The sequence below is a fragment of the Neodiprion lecontei genome, chromosome 1 (assembly GCF_021901455.1).
Source record: "Neodiprion lecontei isolate iyNeoLeco1 chromosome 1, iyNeoLeco1.1, whole genome shotgun sequence".
Taxonomy (NCBI): Eukaryota; Metazoa; Arthropoda; class Insecta; order Hymenoptera; family Diprionidae; genus Neodiprion; species Neodiprion lecontei.
Window position 1 is genome coordinate 3,815,086 of NC_060260.1, and position 23,078 is coordinate 3,838,163.

Here is a 23,078-nt window from a genome sequence, read left to right on the forward strand (position 1 = left end):
ATACATATCGAGCGTACACGATCAACGAATAATCGCGATCCACGACGACACCTGCATTCATTTCCATAAAAACAATTCGTGTTTTAGAAATTTGGAAATAGAACCCTCGCTACCCATTCGCGTCGTAGAACCTACCTATCCAGCTCTCCTTCGTCGTCTCCGTGCATCGGCAATTCGGCAGGTACCGGATTCCAGCGAAACCTATGCATGAAAAGAAGAAATTTCATCCTACTGGAGACCGCGGTTTTCATCCCTCGGTAGGGCCAGCTGCTGGGGTCCGTTGGCGACCGAGGGCGCCGTCCAGCAGTCGAGGAGGGTTGGCCAGTAGCTGGCGGCTGCGGCGGTGGTGGCCGCGTGCTGCCAGTAACCGGCGAGTCCCGCGCCTCCCGCGGGGGTGCGTCCGTCGTCCTGAAAGGCCCTGGGGTCCGCCGCCGAGGGTTCCTCGTCGTAGAGAAGATACGGCGAGGGCGATGCCGTCGACGATGGCGTCGACGACAGGGCGGGCGAGGCGGCGGACCGGGGCCTGGGTCACTCGGTCTGAAGCTGGTGACCCTTGCCCCCGTTGCTCCCGTGGGCTACGCCGGTTCCTCCGGCCTGCGATACGGCCGTCGCGGGTGTCTGGTGGGGGCTCGACGCAGCCCCCGCCTCGCCTCAGACCTGGGCCCTGGCCGTCGCGTTCCCGTGTTCGGGTCCCGGCGAGTGGGGGTTGGTACCCGTCGTCAGGGCGTACTGGCAGGCGCTGAGGCCCCCGACCGACGAGGCCCTCGAGCTTACGGGGCTGATGCTGCCCCCGGTGGTCCCAGTCGTACCTCCCGTGCTGTACGGACTCCCGCTGAAACCGCTGCTGTGCTGCTTCGCCTTGAGCCGCAGCGAAGCGATGCTGCTCGACATGACGTTGCACGTTTCCGGCGCCGCCGCCGTCCTGTGGTGCGGCGTGTAGACCGGGGGTCCGTAGGGGTGGGGCGCGGCCGGCGCCGCGTAGGGGCACGCCGCCCCCGAGGCAGCGACCGGCGAGCCGGCGACCCCCAGGCCCGAGCCCATCCCCGGAAGCATCGAGGTCGCCGCCTGACCCACCGACACGGACATTCCGCCCACGTGGCTTCCGGCGACGGACGTCGCCGCGGCGTTGAAGCAGTTCACCGGGCTGACCTGGGCGTGATGGTGGTGGTGGGAGGCCGTCGGTACGACCGAACCCAAGGGGTTCACGGGCCACGGAAAGCTCTTGCTGCTGAGGGGTGAGGGCACCTTGGCCGCCCAGTTGTTGTAGGAACTGTACGAACTGTAGAGGGCGTCGGCGTCGGGAAAGGGCTGGGTCATGAAGCCGTTCAGACTGGCGGTACCGAAGCCGGACTTGAAGTCCGCGGCCGCGGCCGCGGCGGCGTTCATCGCGTTGCGTTCCCGCTTGCGCCACTTCGCTCGTCTGTTCTTGAACCACACCTGAAACCAGAGGCATGAAGAATGTGTAGAGAGGTTTACCTCAAGCTGGAATATTACAGTAACGCATCGCGGCGGGGATCTTTCACGCGGGATCGCGTGCGCCGCCACAACCCCCCGACGGCGGCTCTTCTCCGACGGAAACCTCGCGTCAGCATTTTCCAGCCCTTGGTTCTCGGGGTCGGGAGGCGTACGTTGCCAAGGGGAACATCCCCTCCGGCGACAATTACACGGCTGGTTGCACACCCCGTACCTACACGTCGAGCTACCGCGTTACTGCTGAAGGTATATGTATATGTATAGATTTATGAATGTATATGTATATATATAGGTATAAGACGAGACGCTGTGTATCCTCCGGCGGAACCAAGGAGCCCTGGGACCGACTCAAGATGGATGGCCTCACGATCGCGTCGCGGAAACGGTAAGAGGCGCGACGAATCATTGAATGAGGGTAACAGGCTAATGAAGAGTAATGTCCTCGCTGTTCCATACCGCCTATGGTATAGGTATACCGCTCCATCAAGGACGCCTACCTCTCGCATCTCACCACTCGGTTAACGTCTACACGCGCTGACGGTGAATCGACTCCTTTATCTTTTAATCCAAACCTCTCATCGGCTCTTTGATCGTTGACCCGATGAACCTGCTTTCGGAAACGAACCATCCCGTTTTTCAAATTATTCACTACTGTGCGTGGTTCTTTTTTTTTTTTTTTCATGCACACTTGCGGGGACGTTGAAAGTTTAATATATATTTCTAAGACCCGTTGTCAGTATCAATTGAAGCAGCTAGTAAACCAAATGTTGAAACACTTGTACCGATGGGGCGTCGTGTAGTGGAAGGTACAGAGTTTCAAGAAAAATAGAAGATACAAAAGAAACAAGTACTCGATCATTAAAGTAGAAGACCGATGTTTATTCGAAAAAATGCAGATAATCAGGAAGCAAGGAACTACGAAAGATGACGAAACTTTGTCTTATTCTACCCGTTAATCTTTGAATCCGTATTCTAAACAGCGTTGGTATCGAAGCGCCAATTACACGTGCGAAAATGGCACCTTATGCCTATAATCCCTTATACGAAGGAAACACAATATCGATACCTTACAGCAGGGAATGTAACCAATCCTCGAAGGTAATTTGGAGTTCCTTAATCAGAAAGAGGGATCCGTTTCACTCCTGGATATTGCCGCGTCAGTATAGAAAGCTACAACAGAGGATACCTCGCGTGGATGCGAAAGAGTTATTGTGGAGGAACCGTGGGGGTGAGGGCGAGGGCGCGGAGGGCGAGAGCTGGTTGAGCCAGCGAGGGAGTCAACTCTCTGTAGCACAACAGCAGAACTGAACGTAGGCGGAAGATGCGAGCTTGGGAATCAATAAGGCCAGGGCAAGGGCAGAGGTTGGGACGGAGGGCGAGGCTGGGCTGCAAGCGGCAGGAGGTAAGGCCGCGCCCATAAAGTTTAACGGTATCACAGGATTCTGGCAGGTATATAGTGCGAAGAGCCTCGGGTACTTCTTCCTCGTAAACTTTCTCCGGCGCGAAAATGCGAGCTTGAAAAGCTGCGCCGACTTCCGGCAAAGGGTTCCGTCCGCGACTCCTCATAGCCGCCGAATTAGCATCGCCGTTGAGAAATTTTTTTTCCGTTTTTGGCGGGGCAGCTTTTTGCGACAACTTCTATTACAGACAGTCACTCCGTTCCTCGCGACTCGGGAGTGCTCGAATCGGGGAGCAAAAGTTGCTGTTGGAGGGTAACTGGTGTCTGGTGGCGAGGTCGTCTCGAGGGCCGAACAACACGTCAGGAGGGCAATAAAATCTCATCAAATCACAGTGTCCCTCGCTTCTTTCCGCCTCCTGCAGCCCTCCCGCAAAGCTCCTGCACCAGGCTCAATCTACGGAAGCTTATATAACTGTAATGAGACTGTGGTCCGTGGACTCATCAATCACTCGACGGACCCCAACGAAATTAACGTTTTCTTATACCGTTGTTACGGACGTCCGCTTCTTGGACCCGCTTCAACTTCCTCACGTCCCGAATCCGAGGATCCGTATCGTGGATAAAATCGCGCCGACAATTATGCGAGATGTTTCTTCGGGTTCGTTTCTCTTTGTTTTCGCAAAATTGACAAAGTTCACGCGAGATTCCGTTTCTGACGAGATTTCCTGCGCACCACCGGAGAAATCGGGGAATGTGTATTGCGTGCCGGAGTTTCGAGCTATCGGGCAACGAAAGGATAGAACCGGAGGGAGCTGCACGGGCCGTAGAGAGAGAACGATAGAGAGAGGAGGAAGGGAGGAGGATAATATTGATCCCCTCGTAGTCCCGCCCCGCCTGGTAGCCGCCGCCATCATTATATTACCCACCATCCCTCCGTCCATCTCCGTCTTTGTCCTCCTCGCCCGCAATACCGGCTTTTCTCGTCTGCCTACCGCGTTTCGCGCGTCTTGCAAAAGCACACGCTATTTTCATTTTCCTCTATTTTTTTTCATTTTTTTTTTTTCTTTTTTTTTTCTTTCTTCTTTACGTAAATGATACTCTGTTTTCTGTTTCTCTCACGAGGGACGAGGAAATCCGAATGAAACAAGGACGATTTGCAAGGTGTACGCAAAAGTCAGGAAAACGAAAAGTTTGAACGAATACGAAGAAGAAAAAGAAGAATAAGTGACCGCGTACGCGGCACCACTTCATTAAAAATAAATTCCGTGAAGGAGCCGCCGGATATCCGGGGCTTCGCGAGGATTTGATGCCGCAACCCCCGAGCAGTAGTATCCATAACTCTGAGCCACCCTTTCCTCCTCCTCCTCCTCCTCCTCCTCTTTTCCTTCTGCTTCTTCTTCTTCTTCTTCTTCTTCTTCTACTTCTTATATCTTACGCCGCTGTTTCTCACCCCCTCCTCCCTATTCACTCTCCGCGAGTGCGACCAAACGACGATAGGTAGGTACTGTCTACCTGAATATTTTTCGCCTACCTCTCCAAAGCACCACCATACATGTATACCTGTAATGGTGCATTTATACTCCAGGTTCGCGTCACTGCGGCTCATTTATAAATTTTTTTTTTCTTCTTCTTCTTCTACGCGCCGAAGCGAAGCTAACCAATGTTTGCTGTTCAAGGTGAGATTGATGGTATCTTTCCTGCCCTCTTTTCTGATAAACGACTCTCCGTACTATCTCGAATATCAAGTAAACGTCCAAACACCTCGTGACTTTCATTCATTTTCACCCAAATCGCACGTTTCAAAACACTGTGTATCGGTCTACATGGTTGATCGAGAATTTCTACATTCCCTTGTTTCTGCTTGCGGTCTTCTAACCGATCGATCCATCATGTTACACGCTTGTCAGATCCGCTGAGTAGGTGAACTGCAAAGAAAGCCGGTGCGCGAATTGCGATTAGTTGCAGGCACGGATTCATTAACTGCGTTCACGAAATCATCGGTTTATAGATAAGATATACATGCTCTAAACTCCAGTTTCAAAACATAGGCGATATAATATTTATACGAAACGCCGCCGAGCAATCGATTTCACAAGAGAATCAATCATCTCTGACGAATGAATTGCACAAAAGATGAGATCCGTAATCAACGTCCACGTGATATAGCGAAGACTTCATCCTCAATTTAAGAACGATTCAGTCTTCCCTGAATCCAGCCCGCGTCTCGGGGAATGCGAGGATATAGCGAGGCGGTGAAAATACTGAAAAATAGGCAAAAATAGGGGGAAAAAAACGAAACTGAGTTTGAGTCGAAATAAAGGAGCGAGAGCCAACCGGAGAGATATTCGCCGGTGGATATATACGCGGCTGCACGGACAGCTGCGCGTTGCGCGTTTCGAACGAACCAGCGTCGGCCATCATGGCTGCCAGGTTGGATGTGCCGCGGTTTCCCCCGGTTCTTCTTACTCTCCTCCTCTCCTCTCCTCTCCTCTCCTCTCCTCTCCTCTCCTCCTCTCTCCTCTCGCTCCTTCTTCACCCCGAGGGGAGATCCTCCCTCTCAGATTCCCTGCCCTCGTCCCACGTTCTGCAAACCTCGCTTTCCAACAGCAGCTTCTCCATAAATCTCACTATGCCGTCGAGATGGATCAGCGAATACGTATATCTTAGGGTGGCATCCACCCCAACCACCCTCACTGTATACGTGTGCCCTGCACCTACACCCACACCTGCAACAGGGCTTCAAGAGCGAGATTGGTGTACGTTGATACACAACGCATCGGGAGTGGATACGGAGCGAATTCGTCACATCGAATACCGGCGAAGTGGATAGAGGTATGCGTTCACGTGTGTGCAACACCGACTCTATTCTCTTGACGAATCGCGACCGCCTCTTTTATACATATGCGCTCGTTACACTCGGCGACATATTTTCTCTCGGATGAATTGAGTTTCCGAAATCGTTTTGTATCCTGAGAAATGGAATCTGACTCGAGGAAGTCCTTTCCTATCGAACTTTCGAAAACATGCAAACGATCCAGACTTCGGGGTGTTCTATTCCCGTCAAAGTGTGATTATCAAGTGATTATCAAACCGCACTAACAACGAGTGAGAACGGAATCGAGAACCATTCGTGTACTTGCGTACAAGCCGACTTACTTTTACTCTTGTAAACAAAGTGGAACCAGGCGATGAGATTGAGAAATCATCGGCGGGTAGTTATTGGAGATTTTCAAGAAAAAAAGAAGATTTCTCTCGACAAACAGTCAAACGACCGATTAAACTTGGCCAGGTTCGAATTGCTTCACAAACGTTTTCGACGGTCTGCATGCAACACGAACGGGATCTTCGGGAATTATACCAGGCTCTTGTTAACGAGACGTTTAAGCGTGACAAATCTTCTAGCCTGATTCAAAGAATTATGTTATAAGAGCCGTTTGGGTTTAGGGATCGTGAATAACAACGTGTATTTTTAAAACGATCAGTAAGTATATATCGGTTGGCGTTCCACGCCCAGATCGTATCACGCTGCACGCGTACGAACATAATTCATGAAATCCTATTTTCGACGTACATTACTTCTAGCGTATGGAGTCCGTTTGGTCCGTCTTCTGGTCGAAAAGAATTTTCTACGTTGGCTAAGGACGATTTTTTTTTTCCGATTGAGATTTGTTCGGTCCAAAATTCTCATCCGACGGAATAAAAGATCCACCTGCGGACAATTCGAGTTACCTATTGGTCTATTGGTTTTTTTCTTTCTCTTGGCTGATATCCCCCTCGGGAGGTGTGAAAATATTCGATTACTTTATCTGGAAAACGGAAGCTCTCTAGCCTCCGTCGCCTACTTCGCGAACGTTAAAATAATCTTTCCATTCCCGCGGTAGTTTGCGTGGCTCCACCAGGAACGCAGTGGAGCAGGTCAGGTGGGTATATAACGTTAATGTGATCCCGATGATCCTACGGGATTTGGCACCACGACCCTTATTTGTAATTGCCTGTGAACGTGAACCGCAGCCTCAGCTGCGCCGCGAGCGTCACACTCTTTTCGTTTTGCCGAACCATTTTATATATATATCCTCCCCGTGTTACATCCCTTCTTATACGATTTTATCGTCGGTATACGGAGCATTGTACACAATTCTACATATTTCTTTGTTCGTTCTCGAAATTAACTGTGTAAACATTTTTTTTCTATTCCACAAAATGTTATCGCAGCAAAGCTATCGCGGATATTTTTCACGACCTTGCGAGTTGATTCGAGAATACGCGAAAACTGGCATCGTTTCCGGGACCATGGAAACACACGTAGTTAAAAGTTGAATGGTTAAAGCGACGCGGTGCGATGGGATATGATACAAATGTTATTAGCCTTTACGTTTGCCTAATACCAGCGCAGGACTGAATACGTGTGTGCACAACGATCGGTAACCGGCGGAATGTGGAAATAGAGTAGAGAGAACGGGGAGTTTTATGGATTTTTTTTTTTCGTTCCGTTCGTCGTTGTGGTAGTGAAACGTATAGCTGCACCAGTGGGATTCGGATATTCAATGTTGGCGCACCTGTATGGATATTAAATTAACACCCGTAAGCCGCGAGTATTAACAACTTTGCAAAAGATTACACGAGATTATGAGCTCAAGCGAAACACGTGATTTTTAATGCTCATACCGCAGCAGCAGCGCGGTTTCAAAGTGGATCTTTCAAATTCATAAATTAATAAACAAACGTAATTGCGCGTCCCCCCAATTTTCGTCGCAAAGGTAAAGCGACGCGTCTCGTTAACGGATTCGAAAACATCGTCCAACGCTTCAAAATTCTCAAATCTACGAACAGTGTAACGCGAGTAAGAGTCGGATACTCGATTTTCACCCTTTTCCAAAAGACGCGGGACTAAAGAATTCTCTTCTCACCGTCGGCCGAACGGATCTTACGATAAGTATGGTAAAATTTTACGGCGAGTGGTTGAGAGGGCGAGACAAGGGGTGCGTGGCGCATGTATAAAGGGACCGATTTGACCTCTTTCCTCACTTTAAAGACCCGTCGAAGTGGCTCTCGAGCCGACTACAATGCAAATATACACGAGTCCCTCCTTTCCTGTCTACAGAGTGCAAACAATAACTCGAGAGAACCGAAAATCCCAAAGTGCAAAACCTTCGAGGATTGCAAATTCCGATTGATCGACCCTTCGGATTCCTCCTCCCTCGAACCGTGAAAATTATCCCGAGATTTCGACAACGACAAACGACGACACGAGTGACCGATTTTCCCGTGGCTCCAACGGTCTGGATCACCAATTTGCCAAATGCGGTTCGTATTGCGTAAATTTGCAGATCGCGCAAATGTGACGTCGCAGTGCATGGCTTGGACGTAATAATTGATATATACACCGATGGCGTTCCCCGTTGACAGCCGCTAACCCGGCGAATACGGATGACACCCGGTAATCCGCATCCTCGTGCCCGCCGCGCCGCTACCAACGTTCGCTCTCCGGCGGGTTGCAGGGTGTTCGAATCCGACCACCATCCCCGGTACCAACGGCACTCTCGCCACTCTCTGTGTGTATGTGTTTCCGTGCGCGATGCAGCAGCCATACTAATCCGCCGATGGATTTATGGTCTTAATCACCGCCGGATTACGAGGGACAGCCACGCCGCAGATAGACACGAACCGAAACATACGCCTGCCTCTTTGCAGATAACGCGAGTTCAACCACGCGACCAAAGGGATGGACAATTTTCTCAGGTAGAAAAACGAGGGATTTTAAAGCAAGGAGAAAGTCGTCCGGTACTGCTGATTTATCAACTTCTTGGCTCGAATTCTCATTTTCTTTTTTTTTTTTTTTTTTATTCTTATTCGTTCTTTCATTTTTATTTTTCAACAGCGCGAGTAAACGCAGGCACAAATTTTCTCGCCCACAACGCCAGATTTCTCAATTCCGCAATTGAGGAATCAGACTTGATTTATACGATGTGAAATATTTACCGTGCGCGTGGGTAATTATAAACGCGAGTATGCGACTATCCGTTGTTGGAAACGAATTCACGGTGAGTTCCAAGTGACGTGAAGATTTATCGCTGCGAACAACGTGGGTTGGGAAATATTGTCGTACTCGACACGAGAACAAGTTTGTCTCGCGTATTTACGGACCGGACACACACGACGATTTTCTAACTCTTGTAAATCTTGGACACTCGTCTTGGCCTATAACGCATTGTCGAGCATGTGCGAATCGAATGAAGAATAACAGAATTACACGCGTTCTGCGATCACGTTGAGCAAAAATAAAATAAAAATCGCTTCTTCGTTCAATAAAAATCCAACGATAATTGACATATTCGCGAAGTCACGCTAGGCTGTTCCAATTCGATTGAATTTGAAGATACGTACGAATACCGCACGTGACAAGTAATTGGAAAGGTGTTCCCGTCTCGAAGCGAAAGGACTGATTGTAAGCTCCGAGGTTTGAGAGGGTGATAAACCGCGGAATCGTTACAGGCACAGTACAAAACAGAATCGGTGTATAAAATAAATTCCCCAATGGCGAAAGGCTTAGAGACCGAGGGTAGTGTACGGGAGACGAGGTGTGACTTCGGGCCGTTTCACCGTCGGCGGCAACGTCGGACGGATAACGCGGTAATCGTATTTTAGCTGTTCTGCCAGTGCGTTAAACAAAGAGCCACGACCTCGCGGGGATCACCGATTTACAACAAAGAACCGGTGGTCGGTGTCGGGTTCCGCAGGATCCACTGCAGAGGTGCAGCAGCATCGAGGCTGGATATCGGCGAGATTTTGGCGAACATTTGCCGCGAGGTCGACGCCACTGTTGCCGTGTGTGGTTCGGTAAATCCGCGGGAGCTTAGCGTCCCAATCCTCCTCCGGACAGGGGGTGGACCCTCAACCTCTCGCGGCGCAATGACTCCTCTCTACATCGGCTCGCAAAATTCAAACGTGCAACCGGATCGAGCGATTCTCGTGATTCGGACGATTTTCGAGCGGGTTCATCGAGATCCTGACGAGACGTTAGGATTACTTAGAGGACTGTATAATGATGTTGCGTGTGTCAAGACGTGAAGAGGTGCCGAGGCTCCGCCCTGGCGCTATAACCCCCCCTGACGAAGGAGACAGGATGCGAGGATGAGTGTTTTACTTGTAACCGATATACAACCGGCGCGTCAATGCCCAGCCTTGTATTCTCCCCGAAGGATATACGTATATCCATACTTCAGATATTCGAGGATTAGAGTTTGTTATTTTGACCCTTCGGCTCGAATCTTACACCGCTCTACCAACGGCAGGTTGCAGACGTCTGGCGTGGATATTTCGAAACCCAGACTACCCTATACCCCTCGTGACATCGGACCGAAACTCGTCGACCTCGGTATCCAGACCTGAAGCTAAAGAAGACCTCTCAATGAAGGAATACCACACCACGATTTCCCAAAAGTTTTTTCCTCCAACGAGTACAATCTTCGATAAAATTTTAATCGCGAGAATTGTCGCACAAAGTTGATTTGCGTCGCTTCTTCGTTTCGAGTAAATCACAATCGATATACAGAGACTTACGATTCACGTACAACTTTTTTTTTTCTTTATCAACGAGCGTAACTCACCCTGACACGAGCTTCCGTGAGGTTCGTCCACATGGCGATTTCCTCCCTTGTCGACATGTCGGGATAACGATTCCTTGCAAAAGTGGCTTCGAGCTCCTGCAGTTGCTGCGAGGTAAAATGCGTCCGTTGCCTCCTCTGTCTTTTGCTCTTCTTCCCATCCTTGTCCTCGGCATCGTTGACCCCGACACCTCCTCCGGGCGAAACAACCCCACCGGCCGATCCAAGCTCGTGTTTAACTTCCGTCGGCGTTCGGACACCTGCAAGACAAATAATTCGATCGGCTATATTCAACGATGCGAAATTTATTCTTTGCCAATGATCGAGATGCGTCTCTCGGAATGACTCTGTACCGATATCTCTCTGCTGCGAATTAATTTAAGATTCAAAGAGATGTGACACGAGTAAGAAAAAAAAAATCTCCTCACGCACGCGTGAAACTCCAGAGTCTGTTTACGCTCGCCTAAAATTTATCAAAGAGTCCTACTAGAGCTCCGAGTGTCGGGGATAGATCACGCGGTGCTTTTGATAGATAATCTCAATACCGCGTTTCGTTCGGCATAGGTTTTAAGCGTCCACATATATAGGGCACACCAACACAGATTGAGCTCACGAGCCTCTCGTTTACCTGCGTCTAGACGGGTGAAAATGGGGGAGTCCGTGAATGTGAGGGTGACAGGTGAGGAAACGCCTCCTCCTCCTCCTCCTCCTCCTCCTCTTTCTCTCTCTCTCTCTCTCTCTCTCTCCGCCCCTCTTGTCTATTTCTCTCTAGCCGGCCCCTAAACGCGGCCAGTACTGACAGCCGCGTGATGGATTGGCTCTGGTCAAACGTACCGCTATCATCGAACCTCGCTGATGGTGATACCGACTCGAAATTTAACGGAGAAAACTAACCCGCCGAGGCCCACAACCGCTAACCGGCTAACGAACAAACTACGTTCAATGGGGGAGGGACGGGGGAAGCGGATGAGGTCTTCATCCCGGCGTCGCGGCGCCCAAAACATTACGCTAGTCTGACAGATAAGGGTCCTCGACGACGTCGAGCCCAATCGCTTAGCCGCTAAATTTACCGCTCGATATTTGCGACAATTTTTTAACACGCTCATGCGGAGGCGTTTCGGTATTTGGCTGAGCTTTTCCAACATCGCTGCTTTTACTTTTCGTTCTTATTTTCCTAGACCGTAAACACGTGTACAGAAGAGATCAGGGAACGCTAAGTGATCGGCAAACAGTATGGGAGGTGATCCTTGAGGAACAAACAGACTTCAGACTTGAAGAATGTATGTTTTTCACCAACAAGATCCGGACGGTGTTGTGATAAACTTGATAAGAAAAGACGAAACTAGTTCTACTAATTTTCTTAGTTGCAATCAAAGCAGGGCAGAGTGTTTTTCAACTTAGTAAACCGCACGTCTCGTGCATGAAGTTCAATCCCTGGTATATTATGGACAAATGTCGAATATAACGAGTATATATAACTTCATTCGCGTTACGAGACAATTTACATTTTGACTTTAAAATCGCAGCTCCCGTTAATACAATCTCGAAAATGATCGTGTCGGATTGCGTCAACCCCTATCTCAAAACTTGGCAAAATTCCAATCGTCGCCGTGAAACAATAACTTTGGTCGCCACTCACCTTTCCGTATATCCGGCCTGTGCGTGTTGTTGGAACGATTCCTTGGCTGCGCCGAGGAAAAGCCTCCCGACGGTGTCGTGGGTGTAGCACCAGGGGTGCTCGGGGTGCTGCCACCCGGTGTGTGCGCTCCGTGACCGCTTGAGTCTAGTCCGGTCAGGGCCCCGTTGTTGCTGTCCCGGAAGTCGCCCTCCGCCCACACTGCAACGCAACACCAAACCTCTTGCAACATAGTTTAAACTGACCCTAAACACGTGTAGGGAAAAACCGCGGGTGAAAATAAATTCGGAAGAAAGAACACCGCCGATTTGTCCGAAGTAAATCCTGCGAGTCAATTTTCACTGAACAAATTCGCGAGAATTATAAAAGTTCCTCACTGTGATACGGAGTTTCGATATTAAGTGTATACCTACATCGAGAAAAATTTCAGGCATTATCCTTGCGGGACAAATATTGAAATTCCTTGACACTTTCTTATGCATACGTATATCCTGTGTACACACATACGTAGATAGCGTATGCAAATTTCAACCACTCTACGAGATAGAATTGTCCCGGAGTGTTTCACGGTGGTGGGGAATAAAGCGAGAGGAAAAACGAGGAACTAAGATAACGTAAGCATTGGACCGAAAAAGAAAATGGATTGAAGCATTCGTGTCGGAAGTTTAATTAATTTCATTCTACTTGGAAATCCTGGATTGACGATCGAAATGACTGGGTAATTTTTTTTCAACGGCGTGTTTTATTTTTGTCGTTTTTTTCCACGTTTCCTCAAGCGTAGCTCATTTCATGATTATACGGATAATAAAACAATACGATCTGAACGGTTGTATATTCCTAGGTATGTAATAACGTGTGCCTACCTATCCATATATATGTATATATCAGCCGGCAATAAACTCGTCCTTGCCAAGTGCAATCGCGACAAAAGCTTACGCAGTTGTTATACCTATATAGTCCCCTTATCATTCCCAGGTGTTTTATATTTCTCTGTCGTTAATTATACAATCAAATATAATTATGTATACACGCGTAGATATATGGATGTTCCGTTACTATTGACTTTGCAGGCTTTGCTCATTACGCTAATTGGTAGGTGTACTCTACGCAAGCTCGCAATAATTTTGCCTTGATTTGGATATTTTTATATTTTTTTTTTCATTTATATACAATTGCGCAATACCTGTTTCTTGCAATTTGTCAAATAATACAGTCAAGCGAAGTAGAGTTGTCAGCATTTTTCCTATAACAATCATTTATGACACTCGTGATAGAAGTTCGTAAAAAAGGTTTGAACAATAAGAAACATAAAAGGAAAATACTTATTATTTCTCTGTCGGAGTAATAAAATCGATCAGCAATCAGTTATCGGTTTGTCTTTATTGCGTCCTTGCGCAACGTCTAAATTGCGCGGTTGAATTTTCTCGAATTTTACCGTCGTACGTGTTACATAAGTCCAAGTAATTTGTATAAAATTGTCGCAATTGTAATTTCTCGAGCTGCGGCGTTGTTATCAATCTAAAAAAAAAACAATTAACGAAACAAAATACAAATGCAAAATGTCAAACCCATCAAGAGTACGTATACGTACGTATATAAACGAGACTCGAGTTTAGTCGTGAAAATTTTCCTCTCTTTGCTTTTCTTCAAGCAAACATACGTACCTATACCTACACGGATACACACGGATACGCGGAAGCGAAGAAGAGGAAACACTGGGACAAATAAACCGCGGGTCTCTCCCGGCTATTACTCGAAAAGATATATACCCCGCATGCGAAGGCAGTTTTACGAGCCTCAGTCCTCCCAGTTCCTCTGCCCGCCCATTTTTCGTCCAACATGCGTACGATATAAGATACGAGGATAAAGTTGAGGCGTCCAAAGATGCCGCCAGCTCCTACTTTGCGAACCCAAACTTAAATCTGGAACAATTCGTTTTTCTTTTCCACCCCCAAGTAGTGTGTACATAAATATAAGAGGTATAACAACTGCTGTAAGCTCCTCAATTTTATCCACCTTGCCACACTTGGCTAAATAATTTGTCACGTCGATTTTGCGTGGTTCGGAAAAAAAGAAAAAAGAAAAAAAAAAAAAATATATCTACCGTACATTCGTATATTATCGGTAATTTCTCGGTATCTATGCAGGTTATCGCAGAAACGCGGTAAATTAAATCAACCCCAAAACGTCTCCAGTTCAGCAGATTGATCGTCATGGCTTCGAGTGAGAAGAAAAATAAATGAGAGTTGGATGTTGGGGCACAAAAATGGATAAAAGATACCGTTCTTGCAGCACTCTCGAGCAAAGTCTCGTAGCTTTTCTTTAAGGCCTAAAGCACGAGATGAGGATACTTAGCCGGTACAAGCTGCTAACTGAAATAAATCATAGCTGCCGCGTGGGGCTGGTTATATAGGTATAACACGTTTTATACAAAATGTTAAATGGCGGCTGCAAGCCCCGGGCGTAAATTCCGTCGGGCTCTCTCGTTGTTCGAGTTGAAGAGTGGTTTAAATTTGAGGCATTAATCGTGGCCCCGAGCCCTCGGCGCCCTCCTCCTCCTCCACCTCCCCCACCCCCCTCCCCTAACCAGTGTTATTTATCTACTCGCTGCGCGAGCGTCTTCTAAAAAACTTGTCAGCGTCATTCGACCCTCGAAGAGATCCCCGTAGGAGCGAGAAGAAGAAGAAGAAGAAGAAGACGAAGAAGAAGAAGAAGAAGAAGAAGCGAGGAAAGAGACGAAATACACACGCTCGGTGCATCCGGAGCTGAAGCCGAGGAGCAGCGAGTCGTCTAATCGACCGATCCACTAGTTTCACTCTCAGTTCCGTTTAGTTATATTTGGTTACCCCAGGGTCGAGAAGCGACGGGGTGTGGTTCACAATTAGTCGCCCCATAACTTAGCCTGATTTAGTGTATTGCCAACGCCGACACGCACAGGCTGCATCCACTGATCCCTGTATCGCGACACGGGACGCGTTTCGAACCGTGAAACCAAATCTCGCCAAAAATTTCGGCGAGACTCGTTCGTTTTTGAAAAATACGCCTCTCCCCGTTCTCCGATAGATGGAAAAATTTATTAATAAAAAAAGAAAAACTTTTCTCGCCGACGTTGCACCGCAAGCCGTAACCTCAGGAAAGGTAGGAACCGTTGGGCATTAGCTGGCAGGTTTATCTGAGAGTAGTCCTTGGGGAATCTCCGGGCAAACAAGCCGCCACCCACCCGCGTTAACAAACAAATATACAAGGTTCGCCGGGTTTGAGGGCTCGCTTCGTTTCGGTTCACCCTTATTGTCCCTTTCCGTGTTGTTACACGTGTTCACGAAGCCCTTAAACGACGCGCAGTTGAACGCGATCAAACAGGTAACCGATCTGTTTGTTGCCGGCAGATTATATCAATGCTTTTCGTCAAGCCTATGTTTGCTCGCGACTAGAAACGATAATACGGATTACATATACGAGTACAACTCCCCGCCTGTTCCAAGGCAAATATCTCGCGGTAAACAACGATAAGTTAAAGATGAAAATTAACGGAATAAAAAGATACAGCATTTTTATTCCTGGACACACGTCCCCGAGTTTCTACGTAACTCAATTTGTCTGCTCCGATGCGGGAAAGACGAAGTTATGTTATTAAAGTTAAAGACCGGAGAGATAAGGTGAGAAAAAAAACCTCTCGTCACGGTTACTCGGCCTTAATTTATTTATTATTTCTCATATTTTTTTTTTTTTCCTCCTCTCGCCATTCCTTTTGTTCAAATTTATTTCTTTTTACCTCTCGACTTTGTCCGGGTGATGATGTTATTTCTAAGATTGATAGAAGCCAGCTGAGAGTCATTCGTTACATGGATCTCTGCTCGGCGCGATATCCAAAAGACAGATTTCTATTAACGCATTTCTCGCGTTGTCTTCGCTATCCGCCTTGTTTAAGTCGGAAGTTTGACGGGAAGCGATTTTTCGTCTAGCCCACGGTCGATCTTCCTGGCCCGCATTTTCACCGCCTTGGCGTGTAAAACGCGTATGTATATTTTAAACGGAACATAATATCGCATCGTGTTGGAATGAGAGAAGCAATTTGTTGAGAATCAAGTATTTCGTGACGGTTTCTTCTATCCCTCTCTCTCTCTCTCTCTCTCTCTCTCTCTCTCTCTCTACGCATCCATCTATCTATCTATCTATCTCTCTCTCTCTCACACACACACACATCTTTATAAATAGCTTCATGGAGGAGGTTACCGATCTTTCGCCACCGAAAGTCAACCGTGCGTCTATTCAGCTTACTGCATACTGCAGGTTTCGAATAATCATATTATATGGGTCACGAGACGGCGATGGAAATTGTCTTTGTAATTTTCGCCGATAAAAAATCACCTTCAATCAAGTCTCCGCGTAAACATAGGTATTATATGTATGTATACTTTGTACGCACTGCAGTTTCGACTGAGAAATAACGATTGAGAAAATGAAAGGGGTTTTCGTCCCCCTATAAAACGTAATCGAAAGTCGTTTCGAATCAGGGATCGGTGCGCTATATTGGCAGGGAAAGTTGCCAGCTTTCCCTCTCTCTCTCTCTCTCTGTCTTTTTTTCTACGTCGTAATCCTTGACGCGCGCCGAGCTTTCTTCCCTAGGCGCTTTTCTCTCGTTTTTTTTGACTCAAAAAATTTCTTACGCACGATGCGGAGAAACGGTTTAACACCGTTCCCACGGGAGTCCCCGCCGAGTTCCGGGAGCCTCCAGATTTTAGGTCAATTTACGATTAAGTTACCCCGGCCGCAATCCTTCGGCTGACCGTATTCCGCAGCTTCCAAGAGGGTCGAAAACTATCCCGCCCTTCTTGTCAAACATTTCATCATTTCACACCCAACCGACCCTCACTCAAAGTCTGTACGTTTCAGAATTACAAATGTTGCAGGAGTAGAAACTTTGGAGTATCACTGACATAGAAGAATGATACATTGTCGGATAAGTAGTAGAAATTATAGATGTACTGCGAAATGTGAAATATGCGTGTGGATTCCTCCGGTTTGTCTAAAAATTAACAATCCGATTTTTCGCCTATTTTCACACCTATGAATCACCAAAATTTAGAATATCAACATTTTTCGAAGATCTATTATCGTACATTTATCCGCACTTCGAACTTAATTCTATCACATTTCATTTCTCCTTCGAACCGTTAATCAACGTGACCTTACTTTCTTCTTCTACACATCGCTCGCGTTGCAGCTTTCCATTTCATCCGTAGCGTAAACGCGATCGCTTCGCTAAATATGGCACCCTGTCATTACAACGAGAGTTAAGAATTTCTGCCAAGACCGGCTAAATTCGCATCGAGTGAACGTAATTTTGGCAGCGTTCGGGAATAGAACGATCGTAATATTTTCGCAGGCTAACAATAAGAGAGGACGAGGGTTTGGTCCCAGACGCAAGGGAAAGATGAGAAAGTTGCTGCAGCCAGGAAAATTTATCACTCTTCTTCCACGCTCCGCAAGTTATTTTATACCAAAGACAAACCAGCGGTGCAACCGCGAACGCGAAGCCTCAAGCCCACCCTACCGGCTGTCTCAGCTGCTCGCCGAGCTTTTTGCCCCGCGGGACTATCCAATATATTAGCGGCGACTAATCCCCGGATTTTAAGCTCCCTCAGCGAGATGCACTTCGGAAACGACGATTTTCGAACTTGGATCAAAGAGCTGCGAGGAGGAAGAGAATACGACGATTGGTCCAAAAGGGTGCGTCCGAGTTCGCTCCGCGAGAAACTGAGATAATTATCACACGCCGCAACGATTCGTCTGGATGAATGCCACGAAATTTCGACGGGCAAAATGAAAAAAAAAAATAGACAAAATAAATAAAGAAATGCGTGATTCGAGGCATAAAATGTTGGAACAAAAATTACCGAACTATGCTCGCTACGTAATATCGAGACGATTTTCCGCCTTCGCGATTCAACGAGGAGAACTGCTGCGGGGTAGCAAGTTGTAATTTATTATTATCAGTTTAACGATAGAGAAGGAAGGCTTCGCGGCTATGTGAACGCGGTTCGAAGCGATGAATAAAACAGCACGTGACACTGAAAGTGGTGCCGTGGGTGGTTAGTGGGGTGCATCGGAGTGTGACAAGCATAATCGGAGGGTCGGAATCCGCGGCTCCCGTAATATATCCAGGGCTGGATGCTGAGCGAGTAAAACATGCGAGGCTGTTGCAGCTGTTCCATTGTGGCGGCCTCTCACGGCGTAATTATCCTCCGCGCGAAGGCGTGTAACCCGAAGGAAACCCGAAGGAAAATGAATCGGAAAGAAATTATGAGCAAGCGGCCGAGCGAGCTTTTCGACGAGGATGTAAAACGGGGAAAAAAAAACAAAACTGAAAACTGAATACAGACGGTTGGAGAAAGTTACGAAAAATTATTCCTCCAGTCACGTAGGCGAGTTTTTATACTCCATCCGGAGAGCAGCTCATCCCTCCCTTCGATAATTACCCCTAGAGACATTTTCATAGACGCGACGCCTCCGACGACGGGTGACGCATGGCTACGTGGCGTCGGCACCTGTGAACGCCGGAGGATCCGAAGGAGGACGAAACCGCGCTAATCTCCTAATCCCCAGCTTCCTTAGGAAGTCGTTTATTAGTAAGCTTCGCTTCACGCTCGACGTCGCGACGCCTCCGTTGCTTTTGTCGTTAAATAGTCACAGCGCTACCCTGTCGCTATATATAGTTTGCACCCGCGCAAAACGTACACCCTCACACGGCCTCCAACACTAAATGTAAAAATTTTCATTCCCGTTCGTACGATGGGACATTTATGCCCTATACCCACAATGGACACCGTAGGATAGTCAATAATTGTAACGAATCTGATATCCTTAGTATTCAGATACCTCTTCTATAACTTGACTATTTTTATGCAACTTGTCGTTTGTGATCAAACATATCAAACATGTAAATTAAAATGTAAAAGCTGTACGTTATCGAGTAGCAATTTCACCTCACGGATTAAGATTTAGACACATGTCTACAAACACGTGTGTATTCGAATACAATTTAATTACTACAAATTAGATTCAAGACAGAGTCAATTAAGAAGAGAAACACTTGTCAAACAATTTTTGTTCTCTTTTATTATCAGTAGTCCGATGACGATGGGTTGGACCTGGTCGAAACGTCGCAAGACATAATTTTCGAATAAAAGAAAATCTACTATGAACAAACATAAATGATAAAATCACAAAAATGCGTGTCACATTCACTAACAAAAATGTAACAAATAACAAAAATATAAAGCGGACCCGCCGAGACGTTATGTTTAATTAAATTTTTCTATAACAGTGTAATTCCGTAAAACAATTATTCATATCAACAGTCGTTCGCTTGTGCTGTAATTCCACATTCGTTTATCGTTCCAAAACAAAGGCTGTGTAATACAGGCAAATATTTGAAAATTCGAAATCTTCGTCAACCAAATTCTCATCCCGAGATGAATTATCACTTTACAGTGATATCGGAGTTGCTATGTAGGTAAGCGTCTCATCGCGTATACCGAGTTGATACGCATATATAAGTCATAAAGTGTGGCCATAAGTTACGACCAATCTAAAAGACGAAGAAACGGGGGCAAAATGTTGATTTATCGCGTTACAACTGCAGCTATTCAGCGTTTCCGAACGGGATCCTGAGATGAAGTTGGCAAGTCTCGAACGGATCGGGTGTCCTCGAGGTTCGACGCGAGTCCGAGTAGTAAGTGAGTATAAAACGAGAGCGTATGCCGGGACTCCTGGAAAAGCGTGTGTCGTTCAACGTCTAGACGTACCAAGTGTCACGGGTTCGCACAACTCGTTGGCCCTCGACGTGGCAATTTGTTTAGCTTCAACTTGACGCGGGGGGGGGGATGAACGAGGAGGAAGAACGCCGGGCGGTTAGTCGAGTATGCGAACCATGTGCAGGAGTCAAAAACGGTAACCGGAGAACCGGAGTACCGGCCTCGACAACTTTTCCGAAGAAGGTTCGACCCGCCGTCCGATGAACGAAAGCGAGGAACGTTTTCAGACTGCTTGGCGCGGCCGCAGCGGAATTAGGGGAGGAAATACGGGCTGCAGTCTGCCACGGGAAGAAATTTTCTACAACTCTCAACGATTTAGGGCTCCTCTTCCCTCCTTTCCCCCCTTCCCTTATTGCGCACGGAGATTCCGGCGCGGCGTTTCTCCCATTTTCTCACATATCGGCACGCACGAGAAATGACAGAGTTCTTACCCTCCGATCTCGCCCTCTAAATATACAAACCGCACGGTTAAGAGGGCGGCCGGGGAACCTGCCGGGATCTCTTATATACGCGCAGCTGAGATAATGGGAACGAAATCAGTTCGTTTCTATGTTGATCCCTCGGCTATTGCTCCGGGGGCACTGATGGAGTTAGTAATTGAGCAAACCGCTTATCCCGATTCCTGTCGCGACCGTCCCTCACGAGTGCTTTATTCCGCTACGAATAAACGGCAAATTTTTCGAGATATCGTCACGGTCTAATACGAAATCCGAGATCGATTAAAACCGTTAAGTTCGGTCCAAAATTTATGGGGCTTGATGAGTGAGGGAAACGTCAAGAATCTCAAATTACCGTACGAAAAACTTTCGAGTTTCTTAAACTCTCGTAATCCTGCACACGTGCCGTACTGGAACGATTATCAAACGTATGAATCCATCTAAATCTCAGATCAGGAATAAAAAAAAAAAAAAAAAAATAATCGTCTCATCGTCAAAACGATCAGTTACATAATTCGAATGTCAATTTTCGTTTCCATGCAGCGATAATACCGTAAGAGAGTATCGCGTCAGCGATTGACCCAGTTCAACGATATGCTCGTCTCTCCTGTTTGTCGTCCTGCGATTTATCGCTTATCGATAATCGGAAATATTTATCAAACCTCAATCGCAAATTGTCCATATCTTTTGCATATCTGAATTGAAATTACCAAATCACACTGAACTTTGCCCCGCGTGATGTGTATGTGATTAAAATTGACGTATAATAAGAAAAAAAAAGAAAGAAAAAATCACAGCTCATATTCTTTCAACGGTGATCGCGATCGATTAAATGTTTGCGAGAAAAGAATTGACAAGCTCTCAAACCCGATGATAAAAAATAAACTAACCAGGCATGGATTCCACTCGCGACGCGACTTCTCTGACTTCGTACCTATACCTACGTACGCGTCGGTGGTAAATTTATATACACAACCGAGTCCTAAATTCCCGGTTGAACGATTTTGCGGTGCGAAATAAGCGGCTAGAAGGTCTCTCGGATCTCCCGAGTCCCCGTGGTGGTGGTTCCCTAGGGAGAAACGGGTCAGCCAAGGCAATTTGTCAACACCATTAGCGCGACTGCAATGGAAAGGGGTTGCGACTCGATCGGGTCGCATCTGCCAACCAATGCCGCGGTCAGACAATAATAAAGGGGTAGTGGGCAATGACTCGGGGCGTCAGGTCGAGTCGGCAACAACCCTTAAAGCCCCCTTCGCGTTGTTGGCTAAATATTGGCGTTCCGAATTCGCATCGGGCAATTCAGACGACAGATTTTCACTTCGAAATCGATCTCAATGCGTCCCCGCATTGCAGCTTCGGGAAATTGGTCGATTACTTATTTCGTAGTGACTTGCTTATACCCTTGACAACAATCGGAATAGAAAAATAAATCGTAGTGTGAAACGATCGCCAAAAGTACAAGCAGGATCATAGTTTTAAGAAAAAATTTTAACAATTATTTTATACCGATGTTCTTTAAGAGAGAGAGAGAGAGAGAGAGAGAAACTTGCAGTATATTATTTGTTCGTTGTTCTGTCCAACGATCATGTTGAACATTCGAAAAATAATGAAAAAACCTTCGATCCCGTAAACTACTTTTCTCAAGCGTGTCAACGAAGAGCGAAAGAAAAATCAGGGTGTACATAATACGGGCTAGGAGTAAAAAAAAGGAAAGTGCAAGAAATCGGTGCCACGGAATGAATGAGAATGCGAAACGCGACGAGCGAGCTCCGGACTGTGAAAACGAAAAGACGAGACATGGCAATGGGAATAGGATGGGACGGGATTGGAATAAGATCGGGTTTAGCCGCGGTGTCGGGTTCGAGCCCCAGATAAGTCCGGCTTATCCCGATAAGCCGGTGAGTTAATGAATCACAAAACAGGTGGTGGGACTGGTACCCGAGGCACGGCGCCTTCGTGCAGGACCACGTCTCTGGCTAGATAATATATACGTTTATATACATATATATATACATATATATACATGTGCGTATGTACGTACGAGCCCAACACCTTTCTGCGACCCAAGTTCACGAGTTGCGAAATTTTGCGAAAACGCCAAAAAAAAACGCGCGTTTTTAAATCTTTTTCCGTTGTCTCACTGCGACAATTTTGTTCTACTCGAAGGGTCGAGTGAAAGTTTTCTTGACCCGAAGATGGGCTTGTTATATACTGGTAGAAAAACCACGTTTACGGGCAGGCCCGGATTAACCGTATGGCTAAAAGGGGTATAGCTTTAGGCTCTCGAAATTTTCTGCCCGTCAATTTTTAAAATCACATGTTTCAAAACAGTACCTAGATTTTCGAAATTCCGGATATGCGAACTCTTTAAACTTTACCAATCAAAGGATCGGATGAATATCAATGTCTCGCTGCAATCCGATTCCGAAAAGTTTTCTCCACAAAGTTCGCTAACTTTGTACACGTGTGTACAAAATATCGTGAAATCACTAATTTCTTCCCAAGTATCATAGGAAAATCTAAATGCTTTGTGTCCGTTGAGCATAGAGAGTGAAATCGCTTCGTGATTTGGATTTTGAAAATATAAAGAATGATTTTGCCAGCGTTAAGGCGAGAAAAAGAAATACTCAATATAATTACTCAATATCGTAATGGAAAATGTGTTTCCCTATCCATTTTCCTTTTTCCTAATACTATTTTATACAAATTTAA

The 23,078-nt window shown here is 46.8% G+C and overlaps 1 protein-coding gene across 3 annotated transcripts in view; it reads right to left on the minus strand.

The window, feature by feature from the left end:
* Window positions 1-383: 383 nt before the first annotated feature.
* Window positions 384-23,078, minus strand: part of LOC107218801 (pituitary homeobox homolog Ptx1) — a 40,480-nt gene continuing 17,785 nt past the window's right edge. For all 3 annotated transcript variants that reach the window (XM_046729835.1, XM_015656815.2, XM_046729834.1), the window contains exons 2-4: window positions 12,116-12,313; window positions 10,480-10,736; window positions 384-1,437 (exon numbers count right to left, since the gene is read on the minus strand). In XM_046729835.1, coding sequence (XP_046585791.1) covers window positions 652-1,437; window positions 10,480-10,736; window positions 12,116-12,313 — 1,241 coding nt within the window. In that variant the 3' untranslated portion in view covers window positions 384-651. The remainder of the gene's footprint in view (window positions 1,438-10,479; window positions 10,737-12,115; window positions 12,314-23,078) is intronic.